This window comes from Stylophora pistillata, chromosome 2, assembly GCF_964205215.1.
Source record: "Stylophora pistillata chromosome 2, jaStyPist1.2, whole genome shotgun sequence".
NCBI classification, from domain to species: domain Eukaryota; kingdom Metazoa; phylum Cnidaria; class Anthozoa; order Scleractinia; family Pocilloporidae; genus Stylophora; species Stylophora pistillata.
This window is the reverse complement of record NC_142520.1, coordinates 2,162,730-2,184,829: the sequence shown is the minus strand read 5'-3', so window position 1 is coordinate 2,184,829 and position 22,100 is coordinate 2,162,730. Positions and strand designations below refer to the sequence as shown.

General features: G+C 38.8%; 1 protein-coding gene and 1 pseudogene across 2 annotated transcripts; both read left to right on the top strand.

The window, feature by feature from the left end:
- Positions 1-462: 462 nt before the first annotated feature.
- On the top strand, positions 463-5,688 carry LOC148736642 (uncharacterized; annotated as a pseudogene).
- Positions 5,689-9,730: 4,042 nt separating this feature from the next.
- Positions 9,731-16,674, top strand: LOC111335117 (uncharacterized). 2 transcript variants are annotated; one of them, XM_022940973.2, is made up of 11 exons: positions 9,731-9,845; positions 10,597-10,640; positions 11,273-11,376; positions 12,225-12,362; positions 13,107-13,141; positions 13,318-13,375; positions 13,560-13,822; positions 14,210-14,357; positions 14,707-14,741; positions 15,295-15,352; positions 16,203-16,674. In XM_022940973.2, the coding sequence occupies exons 3-11, from the start codon at positions 11,301-11,303 to the stop codon at positions 16,391-16,393; spliced, it is 1,002 nt and encodes a 333-aa protein (XP_022796708.1). In that variant the 5' UTR covers positions 9,731-9,845; positions 10,597-10,640; positions 11,273-11,300; the 3' UTR covers positions 16,394-16,674. The 2 variants fall into 2 exon arrangements, with proteins under 2 accessions (XP_022796708.1, XP_022796709.1); XM_022940974.2 differs by lacking the exons at positions 9,731-9,845; positions 10,597-10,640 and adding an exon at positions 11,116-11,148.
- Positions 16,675-22,100: the final 5,426 nt, after the last annotated feature.

Sequence of the window (22,100 nt, the reverse complement as noted above, 5' to 3'; positions counted from 1 at the left end):
TTTCCATTTCGTAGCGTTTGATAAAGTCAAACTTCGGAACCTCGTAGCTCAGAGGAATTGATGACAATTTGCGATTTTTTCAACCAGTCGGGAAAAAGTCATAACCAATTGACAACTGGAAAAATGTAATAACTTTTAAGTGCTTGGTTATATTTAGAAAATTATTACAGTGACGTAACTCTTCATCAAATGTTTAATTGATGATTAACTGACCCAAAAGAGAAGATCACAGGAAAAATAATCCTGTGCTTGAAATGGGATTACGTGTGATACCGTGGGATATTTTGCGTGTTGCTCTTACATAGTAAAATTGCTTGGCAATGAATAAGAAAACATAGTTTATGCCTTACTGCTCTCGAGAAAGTTATTTGTGGCTGCTTTGGTGCAGTATCCCGCCAATAAATTAAAGAGACTACAGAGTTTTTTCAGTGGTAGTATTCTGATATCTTATTTAAGAAGAGAATGACTGTCACGATACAATGGAACCACGACTCGACGAAATGCCAAGGGACTGGAGAAATTGGTTCGTTATCTCGAGGAGTCGTTATATCGAAACCTCGATTTGACGAATTTGCGGAAAAACAACCAAAAAGTTCGTTAGGTCGAGGTAAGTTTAATAATTGTTGTTATCATTGTTTTTTTGTTTTGTTTTTTTCTGTTTGTGTGGGTGTGTGTGCGTGCGTGTGTGTGTGTGTGTGTGTGTGTGTGTGTGTGTGTGTGTGTGTATGTGTGTGTGTGTGTGTGTGTGGTGACGCTGTGCTTAATGTCTGTATGAAGCTATAGTACACTGTAGAAAAGAAAAGACATCCTTTCGCGCTTTGGCACGTTTCTAGTACACCCCAAGAATGTGACAGATAAAGAATAACAAACATGACTCAGCGGGAAGGTTACAGACACATGAAATGTGTATTCCTCTGAAGCCGGTTGATTTTGTTCTTCCCTCAAAACATCGTTCTTTTCCTCAGTAGAACTACTTTCAAATGTCTGAATCAAACGCACTTCACTAACCCGTGATTGTTATCAATTTGTGATCCGATCCATTTAACTAATCACATCGCATATATCAAATTAAATTACATCACATGACGGGGTAACAAAGTAGCTACCACTTTCTAGAAGCTGTAGTGCTTTTACCAATTGAAGTACAAGTGTGGAGAGCGCCGCAAGGCTTTGTTCTCCTTAAAAGAATTTTATCGCAACCAACATATCAAATAAATTGTATTTAAGCTTTTCCGATCTGTTACGAGTGATAGTGATTATTTCAAATTAAATCTCAGTTCAAACTGACCCCATCGAGATACTTTGATTTTAAAGAAACCATCACTTTGGTCCAAACAACTAACCTATTGACATAAACAACCACGACATTTATCCTCTTTGGAGTTTCAATTTAGAACGGAGTCTAAAATTTCCTAAAATCCTTTTCATGTTTATCACTTCATGCATCCCTTTTCACTGAAACCTAAATTTTTTTCTTTGTTGTTGGTGAAGAAGTAATATTATTACGTGCCAGCCAGCTTCAGAATAACAAGAATAATTCAAAGTTACATTGCCGATAGCTGAAGCAGTAGGAATCAAGTTGTTTTTTTAAGTCAATTCCTACACTTATTCTCGACTATAAAAGTCGGACAGAAACTCTTCACAATGCAGAAAAGGTCAACACTTGCTAAGCGTTGGAATCAGAGCAGTTAAAAACATTACCAAGGAGAATCAAGGTTAGTCAATTAACTCTTAGAAACATGTGGTAAAACTTTTCGTGCGAAACGCGCTAACAAGACAGCTGGAGACCCGTGACCCCTTTACTCGTGTGTGTGCTACCTAAATTTCTTTTACCTTCGCTTAGCGTAGGCTGGAATATTAATTGATCATTAGTTTATTAATTTACTGAAACCGACAGATTTTATCAACCAACTGGTTTAATATTTTGCACTGATATCCTAATTGCAAAGCCATTTGCTTGGATTTTGTGAACGATGTATTTTGATTTGTTTGTTTGTTTTCCTATTTGTGTTATTAATGATTTAATTCCTCCTATGGACTTTCGCTTGCCTTTGTGGCCTGCTTAATTCTGTTTTCTTGCATGAGTCTTATACAAGCATCCGTGTTAAGCAGGTTTATTGGTAATTTTCTTAATTACCTCCCCTAGTCAGTTAACTTGAGGCCTGCTCCTCGGTAGACTGACGAATGATCGTTACAAGACCCCCATTGAGACCTTCTTACAGTGCGAATACAGGTACCTTTAAGCCTTTATAGATCATTGCTGCTTCTTAACTTGGGATCAAAAAGTATGTATAATACCATTGCCTCATCAGTTATGAAAAATACCCACACTTGGTGAAGTTGCCTCAGACATGATACTTCAATAGCTAACTCACGACTCTTCGTCTCTTCCTCAACTTAATTATGGCAAGCAAGAAGTGCATCATGGTTCCCAAAAGTTTAAAATCGCACCATGGAAAGGGGAACAATGTTTTACGAGCAAGTTGAAATCAACGAAGATGAGCAGTTTGCTCATTTCCGTGTTCCTCCTCATAACGGAGTCACGGAAACTGATGAGCTTTTCGATTTTGAAATGGTAGGTACTTGCAAATGCATAAGCTATTTTCACATGCAGGTTTTTAATCCGCTGGAAAACAGTTATGCAACATTCACAGAATATAGAATATCGCCGTTCGTCGCTGCGAGTGAAAGGTGTCTGCTACGTGCAGCCTTTACAAGAAGACTTTCCAAAGCTAAACCGGCTGAAGACAGGTTTCAAGAAGGTAACGTGTACTGTTGTTCTTGTTGTTGTCGTCTCTCTTTATCATTATTATTATACATGTATCATACCAATCACACCTTTTGAAAACTGACGAACTCACTCAAGCGTTAGAGAAGGTAAAAGGTCGATTTTTGCTTGGAAAAGAAATCTTGTTATCAAAAAACTTCCCATTTCCAGATGTAATAAACAAGCTTTTCGACTCCGTATTTCTCTTGATATTAGACTTTATAAGACTTTAAAGTAGGATTGGAGTGGAGGGAGGATTTTGACTGATCGGCCATTTAACCTCCGCTTGTTTATAACAAGGAAATTCACACGCTTTTAGGTTTTTCTCCTTTCAAGTTTTCCCCGGCCTTGGTTTGTTCAAGTCAACCTTCGTTTTTCTCAAATCCAGTTGGTCTGGGCACCATACTATTATCTTTCTTTTTTCTTTGGGGGGGGGGATAGAAGTAAAATTTGATTTTTAAGACAGACTGTAGCGGAAAGCATGAACCGGCCCTAATCATAATCTTCTTACATGATATAACACCATCTTTTTGTATGGATCCTTTCTCTATCTCTAGGCTATAAATCAGCCACCAAATCATAAAATCTCCACCATTTCCAAGTACTGGGTAATTGGCGACAAAGTTGATGAGGCTTCCCTGAGAAAGGTTGTAAGAGAATTCTGTAATCAGCATTCAGTCTACCGTCTGGAAGAACGTAGAAATGAGTCTGTGTCAGTAACAAGAGGTAGGTTCAGAAATCAACTTAAGAACACAAATAGAAGTAATCAAAAGTTCGTCACTGGATGAAGCTTTCAAAACTTGCTCTAGTGAACTTGACCATCTAATGAATTTGAGCGAGTCATCGTTTCGTCCTTAAAACACTGTAAAAAAGACTGTAAATCCCTGTTACCCCATGTGTTTGTGCTATCTCCCTTGATATCCTGACTACAGACAATCTTGGAGATTTTTCATAAGCAACCAGGAGGTTCGAATACAACAGGATAATGGGATTTTTGATTTCTTAACAGCAAACCTCAAATCTAAAGAGTGACAACCTAGTTTCTTTAGAAACGAGATCAAGAAGAAATATGGATAAGGAATGGAATAAAATTGTCTTTTAAAATGACGAATTTGACAAACCTTACGCAAGCTTCACATTCGTATTTATTTGCAAACCGCGATGTTTCTGAGTTGAATGAACCAGAAAACTCAGTTCGGTTCTCTTTTCGTCCATTTACTTGTACCAAAGCCCACGCCAGATAAAAAGGCACTGAAAAATCCGAAACCATTACTTTTGTTAACATCATATCTTTGATGGTATGTTTACCTAGAGAGAAGCCGAGGTCAACTGACAAGCGAACCAAGGCTCACCGTTTGTGATGGCCAGCCTATGTCTAAAGCGGCTGCGGAATGCGATCCTGATCATTGGACTTGCAAGCTCATCCCTAAGAGTAAAGTTAATCACTTCCTACGCATCATGGACAAGGCAAGAAGAGACCCAACTTGCCAAGGATATGTGTCCGATTTCAATATATGTTGTGATCCCAAATGCGAACAAAGTAATTAAGCCAATCCAACTATACAGAGAAGGTCAATTTTAAAAAAAAATTGTGTAGTCAACAGATTTTAATCCGAGATTATAAACTGCCCAGTTTAAAATCTCTTGGTGTAGTTTATTTAAGTTTGTGCATCTACTGTATTTCTGCCTACACATCCTGCCTCTGCTTATATGCGGATTGCTTCGGGCTGAAAGCGATAGTTCAGTAACTAGTTGGAAAAGTAAATTGATATTGATTTTCGAGTTTTCAGTGTCAGTGTCTAAGAAAGTGTTCCTCAGGTTGTCCAAGTTAGGAACGTGGATTGACCGATTTTGACAAAACTTGCGGCCTTGTTAAGTTATTCCAAATGACAATTTTTTTCTTATTTCGCCTCCTTTAGTGCCAGACTTCAAAGTAATTGAGATCTAACAGTTATAACTTTTACTGCGCAATTTTCTAATCCAATACAAAGCAGACGTATATTTTATTCTTGGTTACTATATATATTTTGCAAACAAACGCAAAATAACTACGCTACTGTGATTAACGTAAAATCAGTTCATGAAGGTTACTCACACTCGAGCCTCTTGTCACGCTGCAGTATCAATCCTTTCCCCACACACGGTGGGGACTTGGCCCGCTACTGAATACCGGAAGTGTAACAGACAAAACAGTTCAAGCATATAGAGTGTTAAAGCAAAGATTAAATAGCCTGAATCTTTAATCAGGATGGAAAAAAGAGACGAAGAAACTGAGGGAGACCTAAACTAGCGCGTCCCTTTTTCATGCAGTCTTAAAATGGCATCATAGACGATTTTCTTAATAGTTTTGGCAAGAGTGGGTCAGTAGGCATTCAAAATGAGTACGCTTAACTGACCAAGTTGAGTAACCAAGTATTTCTCTTAGTCCAAGTTAAAATTCCAGTTAATTTTTTCCATCAGCTTGTGCCCCGATTGATGGCGGTTACCCTCCATGGTCCCCCTGGTCTAAGTGTAGCAATTCATGCGGAGTCGGAATTCAAAAGCGCTCTCGCACGTGCACCAATCCCCTGCCTGCAAATGGTGGAAAAGACTGCTTAAGACTGGGTGAAATTTTGGAGAAACGAAGTTGTAGCAGACGAAGGTGCCCGGGTAAGCAAGGGGAAAACAGAGAAATAAGTTATATATATATATATATATATATATATACATATATATATCTGTTTCTTGTTGGTTAAACGAAATTTCTTTATCCTATTCCTTCATACGTGTCTTCGTAGTTGATGGTGGTTACGCAGAGAGGAGTAATTGGAGTAGCTGTGGCAAATCATGGAACGGAGGGACTCAGCGTCGTTCTGGTCGATGTGCAAATCTGCCACCTGCATATGGCGGAAGAAGCTGCTGGAGACTGGGACGGAGTATAGAGACACGAGCATGCAATACGCATAATTGCCCTGGTGATTTTGAACGTTTTTATTTACAACAGATGCTATGTGATAGCGTGCGTGAGGTGGTAATGTTGATACTCCCTTTTTGTAAAGAACCAGGGGCCTGTTTCTCGAAACTTAACTGGCCCGAAGCCATATTTTAAAACATAAATTATTGTATAGTTTTTAAAACTTTCTGCAACCCCATTTTGGATGAAAACAAAACAGCTTTACGGGCCCGTTAGGTTACTGGGACTTCTAGAAACAGGCCCCCGGTACCGGTTAACCTTCACTGAGGAATTCATCATGGGAATATCTTTTCTTTTTTTTTTTTACTCCCGGGTTCAAAATATACTGTCTGTCTTATTCTATTTAATCCAAAACTAATTAGATTTGTGATGCTGGGATGTAGCTTGAAGTTTTCAGAACTTGCTCTTTAATTTAAGCCGCCGGGAGTCTTTCTTGCAATGAAAATCACCCTCTTGGAGAAGAGGGCCAGAAAAAAAGAGGGCAAACTGAACGTTTCCAAAGTTAAATAACATGTGTATTTTGTTTCTTACACCCATAGTTACAAGTGGTTCCTGTCGAAACAGAATGAGTGAAACATTTTGTACTCTGAAGAAAAGCTTTTGTTTAAATAGAAGAAACTTTCAACGTCATTGCGCAAAGACGTGTGGGAAATGCAAAGGTATGGTTACTCTTCTGTTTTGTCTCGGTTTTCGTTGTCGTAACACTCCGTCGACAGTCGCAAAGATTGACATGTTTTGTTTCAATTGGACGCTATGAATTTTTTTATCCATATTATGCCTCTTGCTCGCTTGCCTATAACCTAGTGTTGTACACTGAGCATTGCTAAGGGTGAACTCGGTTTGCTGGGAGAATTAAACGGACAACCTTTATTTGCCGTAATTTGGCCACTCAGTTGAGTGGCCGTTTATTTTTAATACCAAATCAAGTTACAGTAAAACAGGAAATAAAACCTAATCCCAGCAAAGGTGAGGGTAAACACGCCAAAGCCCTGATCGCTCCCGTTTGTGCAATGTCACGCTGATAGACCCTTCCTTCACATAGATCTTCATCAGATATGCTTCAGTGTTTGAAAAATTTTTTCGCCCGTTGCATTAAGTTACAGTTAAAAAAATTCCTAATATCTGTTATATAGCTGGGAAATGCAAGGGATTTTCATTAGAGATATATTTGATATGCATATCTATAAATAACTAACCGCAGACAGTACTGTTTCGGCCTTCTAGGTCTCATCAGTGCAGTGCTTCACATATATATTTACTTTTAAAATTTTATTGCAGTGTGAAAGTGATTGGCGAGTTTCTGCAATCCATATGCATCTTGACGAGGACTGTTCCAATAATGAACAAATATTTTGAAAACATTGCAAGATGTCTTCTGGACTGTATTGAATTTTATCAAGAGAAAATAATTCCCTTTATTTTCTATTGTTTTACTGACTATTCTGATGTCAAAGTTGTATTAAGAAAATCTAGGGGACTTAATCTCTTATACAACAACAACAACAACAACAACAACAACAGCAACATCTTTATTTATAATCACAATTTAACTTATGAATTAAGACTACCTGCAATATAGCGAAGCTAATCGAGGCAGGTAGTATGGGAAACGTGTCAATTACATATTAATATGATATTATTCTAATGACAAAAAATAAATAACAATTACAAAGGTGCAGATGTCAATTACAAAAGTGAATACAAAAATATAGGTATACTAATCATGAAGCCACGAGCACATAATTAAAAACAGGGAAAGCTCAAAATACTCTTTATTTTAACGAAATCTAGTTTCTTGTCATTTCATTTATTAATATATCAATATCAGGATAAGAATCCTGGTTTAGAAGGATTTGAAGTGAGGATTCGGTTATTATTTTCTTGAAACTATATTTTGGGAGCTGTCTCAAACATCAGGAATACACGGTTCCAAATTTTTGCGCCCTTAGAGGAGAAAGAATTCTTATAGTGATTTAGTCGAGAGTAATGAGTTACCAGCGGTAAAAGATCGTGTGTTATAATGATGAGCATCTTTAATGGGTCTAAAGGGAACAGAAATGTTAGATGGCACGACTTTGTTATAGACATCAGGCATTAATTTTTTAAAGTAGATTAAAGGTAAAGGCAGAATATTGGTATAGCTAGATAAAAAGTGGAACAGCGTGAACATTAAACTTAAAGAAATTCATCAAGTAGACTACCCGTTTTTGAAGATGGAGTATCTTGTTTAGGTGCGTTTTGGCTGCCTGTCCCCAAGCAGTAAGGCCATAGGAGATATATGGAAGAATAAGAGATCTATATGTATTAAACAAAGTCACGAAGGGAGCTAGTGAAATGCCTTAATCTAGATATTTTACCTGTATGACTACTGATCTTGGACGCGATGTGGCTGATATGATATTTCCAACAGAGATTACTATCCATTAGTACCCCTAAGTACTTAACATATGATTTACGTTGTATACTTATCAGTCTATTACTTTTGTTGTCATATATATTAAGTTTAACTTCATAATCTAAGCATTTTTGGTATGGATGAAAGATAACAAAATTAGTTTTCTTTATATTTAAGGAGAGTTTGTTAGCGCTTAGCCAGTCACAGACATTAAGTAGCTCCACATTTACAACAGATTCAAGTGATTTTAAATTCTTATCAGCATATAACATAGTCCTTGAAAAAGAAAAGACATCAAACAAATATCCTTTTTTTGTCCTACACTGTCGTTTGCCTAAATTCATTCATCCCGTTTTCCTTACGATGGAACTTAAGTTTCACAAGCTTTCATGGTTTTAAATTAAAATTAAAATTTACTTCTCATTAGTTCATTTCTTAAAGTTATTGATTACTGTTTTTCAGTTTCTACTTGTAATTGCAAATATGAAATGAAATGGTAAAATAAAAACGAAAGGTCTTTCCATAGTTTCTTCTTGATAACTGACGAATATTTGAGAAGTTTGACGGCTAACATTAGCTGGCCTCATAGACGGTTTACAGTTAAATCCTGCAGTTTTGCATTGAACATCGACAGGTAATTATTCGGAGTTTTGAGTAACCTCTCTTTTCGTTGTTTGAGGTGGCTGTTAGCCATTTTCCGAGACGCCTACCGACAAAAAACCAATTTTCTTACTTCGTAGTCCAACCATTTTCACATGTCTGTTGACCAAAAGATTGAAGTTTGCAACAGTGAGCGTGGCATGACAATCGCCATTATTATGTTTATATTACGGGGGGACGGTCACGGAAATTCCTCGGTAAATTTTCACGCAACCTCCGGATTTTATTTTTTGATAGAAGGCCTACTGCTGAGAGAATTTCAACAAATTAAAGAAATCTACCCGTAGACCACGTCGCAAAAAAGCCAAGAATGCAAGGACAATCATCTTGTGCCCATTGTGTTGTGAACTGTGCAGACAAGCTGACTGAATAAAAAAACAACACTTGGCTGAGTGTATTTTAAATCGGAACATTCATTATGTGCTTGAAATGAGACTGCTTCTTTCCCTTAAGTTCAGCAATGTCCCAAGTCCTTAGATGAAATACTGGACCCAAAACAGTAAATATGATGACCATGTGCTTGAAATGTGATTATTTCTTGATATCCAGGCTAATAGAAGGGGTCAGGATTATGAATTACCGCGTGATGTCTCGTGACACTCATTCCCCTCTCAGAGAAGATCTTGGAAAAACAACCACCGTAAAACTCTATAACCTTCTTGGATGTATTTTGTTTTAACTATTTTGTAGCGTTTATTAAAATTAAGCTTCCCCAATGGGAACTTCGTAGCCCAGAGGAATTGATGAAAATTTGCAATTTTTTCAACCAATTAGGAAACTTCATCACCAGTTATGGCAACTGGAAAATTTAATAACTTTTAACTACTTGACTATATTTAGCAAATTATTGCTGGCGAGCCCTGGCGAGGCAGCAGCCTATTCTTTACAATAGCGAGAAAAGCCAAAATTTGTCGGATATAATATCGGAGACATGCGCAGTCGATTGCGTGATTGATATTCGGGGTGCTTGTGATAACATCACATAAAATGCACGTGAAAATATCGATCAATTTCGGGCAATAACTATTTACAGCCGTCCCGCTCCATAAATCAAGGACACGATAAACGAGGTGAGTTTTTAATATAGATATCCGCCTTTAATTGCTTGTGGAAGTATCCATCAAGGTCATGAACGATTTAGTGATGACTCTCGAGGAAGACAAGAGATTTTTATGTGTTTGGCTGCTCTATTATGTGAGCAATTTTTGCCGATTCGCGAATGGAGGTGCCAAGATATCGATCAAGTCTTACTTCATGGAGATCGTCAGGTTTCCTGGGTCTCTAGTAACCCGAGTTCTGTTGTTGTTTCACAAAAGCTCTTTAAAACTAAACTAGTTGGAAAAGTCGTAGTTCACCTTTAAAGAGCTACACCACCACCTATTGTACCGTTTATTTTAAATTGTATTATCAGTATTTCCTTCAAGCTCTGACGCCAGCACCCACTTCACATTGAAAATTCTAGTCACGGTAACGTAACAGTACGGTAAAGTGTTTACTTGATAACTTACTGACCAAAAACAGAAGATCACAGGAAAAATAATCCTGTGCTTGAATTGTGACTACGTATAATGCCGTGGGATATTGATTTTGCGTATTGCGTTGCCCATACATAATAATTAAAATAGCATAATAGAGAGAAATAAAACCTAGTTTATGGATTAGCTCTCGAGAAAGTAATTTGTGGCTGTTTTGGTGCAGCATTCGACCGATAAATCTGATAAGTCTGTGATTTGAACCTTAAGTAGAACTATAATTTTTCCCCTAGCCCTTTCCTTACATCAGATAACATATTCTCCATACTGTTCTCTGTACCTTTCCTAGGGCGCCGACAAGGAGAATTTGTTCAACAATACAGAACTTCTTTGGTTAGTGATAATTTCCTTTATTCTCCTGACCTTAATGTGTGATTCCTGGGTGATATTATAAGGAGAAATTAGATGCTGGTCACTCTTAACGAATAAAGGGTCAACCAGTCCTTCTCTCGGACAATTGTTTAGGAATCATTTTGAGATGAATAAACATTTTATCGCGACGAGGGGAATAGCTTTTCTACAAGAAAGCTTGCATGCATTGTCTTTTTTTAAGCCGCTGAGAATTTTATTAAATTAACGCTACAAAATAATGAAAATAAAATGCAAAAGACTACAGAGTTTTTCGGTGGTGGTATTTTGATATCTTCTGAAAAAGGGAATGATTGTCACGATACATATACATCACAAGGTAATCCTTATGCTTGTCTCTCATTTGCCTGGGTGTCTAAGGGTAAGTCACGAGGTGAAAATAACATCACAAGCACATGATCATTGTTCCCGTGATCTTCTGTGTTGGATCAATTATTTCATTTAGGAACTTGGAGCCTAGCTAAACGTAAAGGTGGGGCAATCATATTTCATATTTCTGAACAGTTATTTCATCTAGCAACTTAGAGCAATCACATTTCAGTCACGTGACAATTCGGTTCTTATCTAAATAACGTTCCATCTTTTTTTTTATACAGTCAGCTTCTCGGAACAAATCACAACACAATGGATCACATAATTGGATTTTTCGCACTCTTGGTCTTTTGCAACATGGCCTACGCAATGCCTACATGGGGGAATGGTATGACATAATTTACATATGTTAAGTCAAGTAGCTTGCTCGTAATACGTTTCAGATTTAACTTCGAACACTTGCAACATTGTTAATCGTGGCAATATGCAAGATTCTTAGTGTGAACACCACAGTTGTTGGTTTAACTTATAAGACGCGTGCAGACAGCCTTTGAGTTGGGTAGTATTCTTTTAAGTGTCGTAGAAATGAAGAAAAATTCGAGCAATAAATAAAATTTCTACTCGTATAATATGGTAAATTATCGAATACGGTGTTTTTTTTTTTGTTTTGTTTTTTTGCATCAGTACTTAATTTTTTTCCGATGCTTTAACCTCCAGTTTTCGAAACACATCCTATGGCACGAACTTACTTCGTGACGATCGCATGGCAACACAAATGAAACAATCCAACTGTCCTTTCCACCAGAAACCTTTTTTTTCACTTAAAAAAAAATTTCGTCCCTTGCGAAGATAATCCTACAGGACGTAGACAAATCATTGCATGGATCATTCAGTGTGCCCATTCCGTTGTTCCACTTTTCGTCCGCATTTTTGCCCTGATCTCCAGTAAAACACCATGGCATATTTGCGTGTTTTTACCCTAACATAGTAAAGTGGCTTAGTAATGGAGTAATTAAACCCAGTTTGTGATTTGGCCTAGGAGAGAGAATTGTTTTTTTTTTTTTTACCTTACCTAGTCCTTCGCAAGGAAAATGGTTCAGGAATCGTTTTAGTATAACATTTTATTGCGGTCAGGGGAATGGCTCTCCTAAGAAACAGCTTAAAACTTATTGTCTTTTTTTTTAATTTCTGAGAAGCTCCGAAGCCTTTTAATCTGACACGGAAATCTTTTTTCAGAGGAGGAGAAAACGGATTTCAGTCCGTCTTCGGTGGAGATTACCCGGCGTCGCTGCAGCTGTTCTGATCATCATCCCAGCTGTGGCTGCTGCCTTCAAATCAGAGCATCTGAATTCCAAAACTATGATGAAGCGGACGGTAAGTATAAGTGGAAAAAAAAATTTTTTTTCTGATGCTACAGACTCTGTAAGAATTCTAAGCTCAGACGTACCTGGAAACTGATGGCAGACGCAACGTGACATCAACATCAGATATCCGCCCATTTCCTCTGACAAATATGGTGGCAAAAGAGCACATCAAGGAATCACGTCACTATGAACGTATCCGTTCAAGGGGAGACTCGTGCTTTTAGAGTTGAAATATTCTGCCAAACCGCCTGCTCGTATCATGTGTGAATGTAGTTACCAATGAACGGTTGTCAGTCTCGAATATTCTAGAAAGAAAAATGAAAGAGCAACTGACTTTTACGTTTTTTCCCCAACGTGTATGGCTATGGCCACAATGTTGGCCTTTCTTAAGCATCCAGGGTGAGAAAGAGATTCCCTGTTGCCCTACGTCTGTTCATTGATAAACCCCAGAAGACATTCACGATCAAAGATGGTAAGAATAGTAAGTGGCGCTCGAGGTGCAACCAAGTGTATCACTGATGTTCTAACCACATTTTGACGTCATTTTTGACGTCATCTGTAATGTCATCTGTGATCTATTACTGAACAGACCCACAGCAACGAAAAATTTATTTGTTTTATACGATAAAAGAAAGATGTTGTTAATGGTGACATCATATATGCGCCTATCCTTGAATATATGTTATGTAAGAATCAATCAAAATGTGTGTAATTTTCAATTTTTTTATTTAAGCATTTGTTTCACTTTTCACAGTGTGCTTGACCTCGTCTTTCACCCCGTCGCCATTGGTGAGCTTAACAACTTTATTGCAAATTTAAATGAACTTTTAACAAAGTGATCTTTGCCATTTTTTCTTTCGGAGAATTGCAATTGACTTCATAAGGCGATCTACATATGCTATGAGGGAGAATTTAGCATTTGATGATGAAACATTTTAACCTTACCGCAATGAATTGCGTTACAGGCGGTGGACTTTTTCATGATGTGGAACAAACGTGAAGTTTTCAACCGCACCATATCAGGTGCGAACATTTACGTTTAGTTAGTTTCTTTATGGAATTTACATTTACCTCAGAGAATTTTTGGTTGAGTCCTCAGGCAGAGTTTCTTGAAGCAGTCCGAAGGCATGTTTTTTTAATTATCATTTTTCTCAATAATTGCTTCTGTTATTGATCGCAAAAATGTTCTTTCTTTTCTCAACGGCAGATTACCATCCACGACCTGCTTGTTTTGACATTCCTCGTCTGAATTATGGAAAGGCCTGCGTTAAATTTACCATGATTAACATCAAGAAAGATCTCACTAGAGGGTGTGCAGCTCTGGAATATAAATTGGGGCACAACAGGATAGACATTGCCCTTGGTTGTTTCTTTTTCAGGGGTGGAGACGGGCATGGAGTGGATATAGGAACCTATCTGGATCCTGCGTCGTTTATTTTCTCACTGGAAGATATCTTTCAAGCATCAAAGGTTGTTATTACCCCGCATGGGGTTCGTTTGACTTACAGTAAAGCTTCTAACAATTCTTGCGGTTACTTCATCGTCAAACAATCTTTCTCCATACCCTCTTTTGAAGAGTCAGGGTAAACTCGTAATCAGGCTCCCTCTCCCTAAAACCTTTGTCCTCAACGACAAAGGAGGCAAAGAGGAAGGAGCCTGGGAAGAAAGAATTAGATGGATGGGAAGTGACTTACTTTTTTATCAAAATGTCAAAATATGTGTGAGGAATGTTCGTTGCTTAATACTGATAAGCTTTGAGAAAAAAATCTAAGCCAAAAAATTTTCGGTGAAGTTCCATTTCATTTTCATTGTCTATTAATTGTTGACAATACTTTCAATTCTTTTGGAAACTTTCAGGAAAACCAGATCAATAGCCTCAGTTCCCTGGCTGATTTAGCATTTGAGACATGGGATGTTGACAAGAATGGCTGTTATTGCTCAAAGTCTCCGCAGCCTCATTGTGAATGCTCTTTCAAGTGGAACATATTTGGACACGAACTAGATGGTAACATCGTTTGAGCTCAAACAACCACGGGTAGTGGTAGCACCCATATAAGAAGACTGAAGGGGGTGGGGAAGGAGAGAAAGTGAGCAATGAGGGTAGGGTGGGTGGATAGAGGGCTAGGGGAGACAGATGACAAACTCGCTCTGAGGGGTTTTTCCTTCCTTCTGGGGACGAGTGTATAGAAAGATAGTAGCAAGTAAAGACTTGAGCTGAACTTCATCGGTTTTGGTAGAAAAAGTAGGGAGAGTTTCCCGGTCAGATTACCGCTGATCATTTTAAAGTATACACAGATTGTGAAGTGAGCATGCGCCATAGTTACTTCTCCTAATTTTGCTTTATTTTCTTTCAGCTTTTGCCCAAGCAACGATAGATCCAGACGGAGGGGTGAGGCAATCAGTGATTAAATTGAAGTCTGTTCCATATTTCTATGCACTTTGTTTCCCCCTCTACTTTCCACCTTTTCCTGAACTTCTTTCCTTTTCTTTTCTTCTCGCTATCTTCGCTTTATCTTTTTTTTTCGTTTCCATTCTTTTTATCGCTGATTCCTTTCTACTCAACTCTTTCTTTCGCCTTGATTTGTCGAATTTAATTTCGACCATTCAATGAGGAACCTTCTTCTAAAGAGCACCCACAGGATTGGGAAAATTGTCCCCCTGGCCAGAGGTGTTTTTTCAACTTAGGTACCAGATATCAAGGCTATAGGGAGGAATTTCCTTCCTGCAAACACCCATGGGACTAGGAAAAGTGTTTCCCGTATACAAGTGTCCCTTGAACGAAAATCGAAGTCTTTTCCATTTTTTTTTTTTTTAGGTTTTTTGTTGGACCATAATAGTTATCCCTTGACTGGTAGTTTCCCCACATTGATTATTCCCAAAAGAAGAGATTCTACAGCAATATATATCTCAGGATTTTCAATGTTTGTTTTGTCATCTGCCAGGGATTTGCTATTAAAGGGATTATCAATGGAGTCACTATTATCGATGAGCATATATCAGGTGAGTAAAAGCTAGCAAAATATCTCCAATATACTTTTCTCCTGCTTATTGGTGTATGTCTTGAGAGACCCTTATAATTGCCATTGTGATAATTTTTAGTTGTATTTAGACCTAAATGACACTCATTTCTAAAAGTGGTAAAGCGATGATCAGTTCGTTCCTCTGATGTAAAAAGCTTTAATTGATATAATGTAAAAACTCACTTTTACTCAGTCAACTTACCCAGACCAGTTTCTTGCTTCCCCCCCACCCCACCCCCATTGTAAATTCGCCCCCTTCAAACTTGCCCCTGTCAGGACTTGTTTTCGGAAACTCACCTGGTGACGAAAATGGCGAAGTTTCGTCAAAACGATAAAACTGAGTGAATGTCCATAAATTTGACAATTTTTGCGAATTTTTAGTCAAACTCGTCAAAACGAAATCAGCTTAGCGGAGGGGCTATTTTGACGAAATTTCGCCATTTTTTTATCATATCAGGATATCAAGCGCAAGAAGTTCTAAGTTAAGCCCCTCCATTCTTGAATTTTCGATGCCGCGAAACATATTTCTTGGCAGTCTAAGCTAGTGAGGTTCTCCTGATTTAGAACTCTTTGACTGTGTTAAGAACTTTGAAATTCCCAATCAACTTAGCTCAGGCATAAAAACTTTTGTTACCTTAAAAACTTGGCAGTTTAAGTTGGTGGGGTTCTCCAGTTTTAGACCGCTTTGACCGTCTTAAGAACTTTGAAATTCCCAATCCGAACTTAGCTTAGGCATAAAAACTTTTGTTACTTTAAAAGCTGACTTTTCATTATATTTATATTCTGCTTATTTCTATTATGATTGTAATAGTCTTACATTTTATTTCTAGTCCAAAACCCACCACCAGTTTGCCACGACGTCACTTTTTACGATGTTACAGTGAACGTGTGTTTCAGGCTTACACAAGTCTCGCTGAAACCCGGTCACGTGGGTGCATGCATGGAAGTGGACGTGGATTCAATGGATCTCCCCCTGGGATGTTTTTACATGGCGACCAACAGGGATCTGGGAATAGAATAGAATGATTATGCGCCATGCGCCTGATGGGGTGGATAGAGCTGTTAAAAAAATGTAATGGAAGCACTCAGACTGTATATTCCCTCCGCAAGATCAATTTTTTATGTTATTCCAGCTAAGACTGACTACCTAAATAATAACAATAAATTAATGCTGAACTTGATGAATCCTGCCGCGCTTGAAATTGAAGTTATAGTATGAAAGTAAGAGATCGAGAATGTATTTTTTGACAGTGCATGTTTCAGCGGACGTAAAAAGATAATAAAAACGATGTTTACTTGTTATCTATTTCATCTGCTTTCATTTCATTTTGTTTTGTTCACATTGCGTTCGCTAGGTTTTCATATTCGAACGCTTGCCCTGTAATTCTTGTCCTAAAAGGTCAGATCGAATCACCAGACTTGAGGTGGAAATCCAGTAAGTCAAGTCAAACCAATTTTATTTTAAGCAAATGATAATTGTTGCGGTGATCCTCTATTAACTTTGGGTCATCTAACCACTTGGGCCACAGTCAAACTTAAGGGGGGATAAGTAATCACATTCCGAGCACGTGATGACTCTTTTTGCTGTAACTGCCTCCGTTAAAGCTAAATGTTAAAGGAGCTAAAGAAGCTGCGAAATATTTTATGGTTTGATTAACGCCTCCGTGATTAGTTCATTGTAAGAAAGAAAAAATTATCAGCTAGCGTATCAGTTCAGGATAAGACATCGTGTAATCAAGATCGTTTCTAAATAGGAGACAAGTTAGACCGTAATCCTCGATAAAGTAGTCAAGACCCGCGAAAGTTGGTAAGCAACAATTTATTTTGTGATTATATTAACTCGTCAGTTGTGATTCAAACCGAAACCTATCGCTAGATTTTACGTTTCTTGGTTGTTTTAATTGCCGCGTACTCGTTGACCAAATTGGCATGATTCTTAAAGCTATGGTCGCGTAATACTGGGGTCATTTCTTCACCTAAAGATTTCAGTTGACTGCTTCGATATAAGAACGCCTCAATGTTCTTGTTCCTCGTAACTCCACCTTTGAAGGCCACCGAAATTCAACAGGCTACGAAAGGATAATCGAGCTGTTACGGTGACTCGGTTTTGAATCATTCCATTCAACGGTTTACGAGAAAATGGAACGCAAACTCGTAGATTTGGAGCTCTTCTAAGGATCCAGACATAAGGGGTACTCAAAGGAATTCCAAACATGCGTTTCGGTCATCGAATTTCGGAGCCAGCCACCCTACCCGAGGTACAAAAATGTGAAAAATTGTATTCCCTGTCTGGGCCCCAAAAGCGCTACTTTTACTTCCGGTGGATGTCGTAAGCCAAGATCGACCAATACGAATCGAGATAGGTTTTGTTAACATTCTCAGGACAACCCATCGAGTCTTAGATATGTAAGTTTTATTTGCTGTAACGGTTGCTTTTCTGATCTCGGGTAGGGTGGCTGGCTCCGAAATTCGATGACCGAAACGCATGTTTGGAATTCCTTTGAGTACCCCTCATGTCCGGAACCCTAGAAGAGCTCCAAATCTACGACTTTGCGTTCCATTTTCTCGTAAACCGTTGAATGGAATGATTCAAAACCGAGTCACCGTAACAGCTGGATTATCCTTTCGTGGCCTGTTGAATTTCGGTGGGAAAATAAAACCTAGAAGGTAAAACATTTTTGTCTCGAATACGAGGTGGTGCGGGATCTGGAGGCCTAAGCTGCCTGCCTTGTCGCATTTCTTCACTAGGGAGAGCGAGCCGAATTAACCGCCGAACTTTGAAAGTCCCAAACGAGCGACTTTGAGGCTTTCTGGCAGAGAAAAACACTTCCAAACAAGTAATGAACTATTAATCTTTATTCTGAGCTGATTTTTTTTCGAAGACTGACAACTAGGGAAAGATTCTAAAGGCAATATATTTGAACTACATTTATAACGGCTAAGAAAATGCCACAAGAAACCCAAACCATAGAAATCCGAAACCACAGATTTTTAAGATGGTAAGCCTGTGGTAGGAAGCTGACGGCAGCGTCGGGGACCGATCGACCCTCAATCCAGCACATTTTTCTCGCGAAAATCCAATCCAGTCGCCAAATAAACGCGCCGGGCTCGTAAAACAAGAATAACTCTAAACCGTGAATCAACTAAAGCAGCTCCAGCTTGAAACACGGAGCAAGCAGGCTCCGTAACACTTGTATGTTAATCCACTAGAATGGCGGCCCGAAACCGTTGGAATCACAAATGGTCTATTTCAAACTGGCACTGAGCTCGAGGCACCTGGTGATGAGTATAATAAGTCTCCGTAGAGTGAGGGGAGTCCCAGACATTTTTCGGGTGACGCTATATTGAAGGCGTTCGTCGAGGGTCGAACACAGAAGTTTATTCTACAGCGGTTAAATTTGAAATACGTCGTGTGAGCTGTAGCACGGGTTTTCCCGCGAAAAGTTCAAACCCGAAATGTGTAAGATTGTACTGAACAAAGGATAAAGATTTACAAAAACTAATGAAAATTTTTTCAGTATGTTTGAGCTATTTACAAGGTTATCAATGCGCCAATAAACCTAGCAGTCACGTTTGAATTTTGGACGGTAACTTCGACTCTTAAAGAGTAAATTTTGAGAGAGATTCACTTTGCAGCGTTGAGTCAATTTTTCACTTACTGTAATGCGAAAAACTTGTCAATACTTAATCGTCAAATAATTCGTGAAATTACGGGAATTTCAGGAATTGTACACAGCCTAGCTTAGTCTTAAACCAGTCCCACACTGGGAAGAATGTTCTCCACTATCAATTTATGTCACTAATCCGCAACGATGTTGTGAAATTAAGAGCAGACAAAGTAGCTAGAGAGAGTCTGAGAAATCCACTTTGATGCAACTTGCGTGGAAGTACTGGCCACAGCTGTCGCATCCCGGCCAATCTTCGTCATCGTCGTCATGGCACACTATGCAGACGTTGATATTTCCCCTAGAGCGGACGGAACGTGAATTTCACTATCATTCACTTAAATATGTCTTCTTTTTATTGGGTCAGGTCTCATACTTTGACTCGTAACTCTATATCAGGATCAAACCCGATGCTTGGCAAGATTAAAGGATATGCAGTTTGGAAACAAGCTGTGACTTAGGTCACTTACTCGTGGATGTCATCGTAACAACAACCAAACACCATAGACGTTATTAGTGCACGTTCAGTTGCTATATCGAAAGCTGCATCTACGGAGGACTCTTCGCACAAACATCTAGCAAACTGAAATAAACGATCGAAAATAACAATCAATCATTGGGTAAATCGAGTGAAAAATGTACAATATTCCGTTAAATTCCTTTTAAGGCTGAAATAATTGGTTGTTAAGGTATATTTAATCGAATGCACTTCCTCCAGAGGCTAGCCTGTCAAACGGTAATGATAGTTACCTTGTGAGGGTAAATATCTCGTACCTTAGCATCTCATGATTTAATGAGAATAGTGACTTCTGTATTGAACTTAAGCCTAAATGTCGCGTGTGGGTGCATAGCGAGTTAGCAACTTACGAGACAAATGAGAATTCCGCAGTTGTACCCATCCTTCTGTTTAAAGTGCACCGGCTCGATGCAAGGCCTTGATAGAGAAAGCCAGCCCGTTTTGGAGTCAGCGACCTCACCACAAATATAATGACAGGCAAATAAAGGGTTACTTTATCCTCAAAGTGACTGCCGTTTTAAATTGAGGGAACAGCTTTTTTCACTTACGACCTATAACTTTACACTCGTTATAAGCACTGAAAGTAGAAATTTTATGCCTATCATGTTCGCTCTTCTGTTGGCAGAATAGGGCAACTCAATAAGTCATGTCTACAGTACTTACTCGCTACTAGATAAATAGGGTTTATTACTGCGAGGAACGCTTTCATAGATTTTATGAAACCGCAGTAAACATATATGATTTCCATTTATTCAAATTAATTGACGGGCTTAATACGAACCAACATAATGACCTGCTCCCAGTTGGCTTGTTAGCTCAGTTTGTAGAGCACTGCACTGGCATCGCAGACGTCATAGGTTCAGATCCCGTACGGACCTAAAATTTTTTCAGGCCTTATTTCCACCTACTAGATAAGTAGGGTTTATTATTGCGGGGAACGCTTTCATGCATTTTATGAAAGCGCAGTACACACATATTATTTTCATATATTTACTGAGTCGTCGCATTCTAGTGTCTTAGTCAAAAATTGTCTTCAGTTTTAAATGTCATCCTTTTGCAGGATTTCGCAATATTCGCGGGTTTCATAATTTTTCCACTGACCAAAACTACTGTTTACTCTTACCCTCGACGAACGCCTTCGATATAGCGTCACCCAACAGAGCTGAATAATGAAATGCGACGTCAGAGGGCATGCGGTCAACAACGCGGGCTCAGGTGTCCCAGGTCTAAAATTTGGCGAAATTAGCGGAAAATAATAAGGCCTGACTTTAAAACCGAGGAAGTCTGTTTTCGTCGAAGGCATTTTCCTATTTCCAGAGGTTGTATGGAGAAAATTAATCTTTGAAAATGTTTAGGGGATGTACTAAGTTTTTGGAGTTTGTTCTGCTAAAGAAAAGCGGCAAGGAAAACGACGCCTCGAAGTAACAGAATAGAAAGTCAACCATGCCAACGACTCGAAATCCGTGTTTCCGCGGCAAAACTTAGCGCATGCGTATACGTTATTCAGCTCTGTCGCGTCACCCACATTTTTCAGGCCGCCATTCTAGTGGGTTAACCAACAAGTTTTACGTAGCCTGCTGGCTTCACGTTTCAAGCTGGAGCTGATTTAGTGGATTCACGGCTTAGAGTTATTCTTGTTCTATGAGCCTGGCGTGTTTATTTGTCGACTGGATTGGATTTTCGCGAAAAGAATGTGCTGGATTGAGGGTCGATCGGTCCCCGACGCTGCCGTCAGCCTCCTACCTTCTCTCTCTACTATGAAGGAAAGGTGAAGAAGAGTATTTTTCCCGAAACTTTGTGTACATATTAAGGACAACAACAAATCGCCACATGGTAAGTTTCATTGATTTTTATTTCCATTTTCAAGCAAATTTCCAGACCTAAACTTCGCCCCATATGTTCTCTCAACCATGTGTACGTGAATAAAGGCTGATAGTTTCTAAAGAAACTGTTTGGGGCTGCGTTGGTGGGGGTAACGAAATAATTGCGGGATTTAGACTGCCGGTCTAAATCCCACAGGTATCAACGAACGCTTTTCATTCCACTAATTTATTCGTGTTTTTCTCGTTGCAATGTTCCCACCAATCACGTAGCTCCTTTTTCTGCCTTTAAAAGCACACACAACCCACAATTCCCCTACTCGTTCCGACGAAGGGCTAACGCTCGAAACGTCAGCTTTTCTAATAGTAACGGTGGCCAATTTACCATTTCAACTTTGTTGATATATTCAAATTGCATGTGTACGTGACACAAACAGTGAGCCTGGGTTACTCATGGTGTAACATGTCATGAAGTAAGTAGATAGTCAGTTATTTAGTAGATAGGTGAGTGGTTCGAATCCCGTACAGGCCTGATTTTTTTCAGGTCTGATTTTCGCTATTGCTTAAATAGCGCTATCTACTGCGAGGATCGTCCATCATACGTATCTAATACCGCAGTTCAAAATATATGAACTTCATATATTTCATTGTATCTGATTTATCACTTTCACGGATTTATTACGAATCAACTTAACGGCCTACTCCCAGTTGGCTTGTTAGCTCAAT

Excerpts from the sequence above, each read along its gene's own strand:
- LOC111335117 (XM_022940973.2), top strand. The coding sequence starts at position 11,301 with ATGGATCACATAATTGGATTTTTCGCACTCTTGGTCTTTTGCAACATG. Across the intron at positions 11,377-12,224 it reads AATGCCTACATGGGGGAATG|AGGAGGAGAAAACGGATTTC; the intron begins GTATGACATAAT and ends ATCTTTTTTCAG. Across the intron at positions 13,823-14,209 it reads ATATCTTTCAAGCATCAAAG|GAAAACCAGATCAATAGCCT; the intron begins GTTGTTATTACC and ends GGAAACTTTCAG.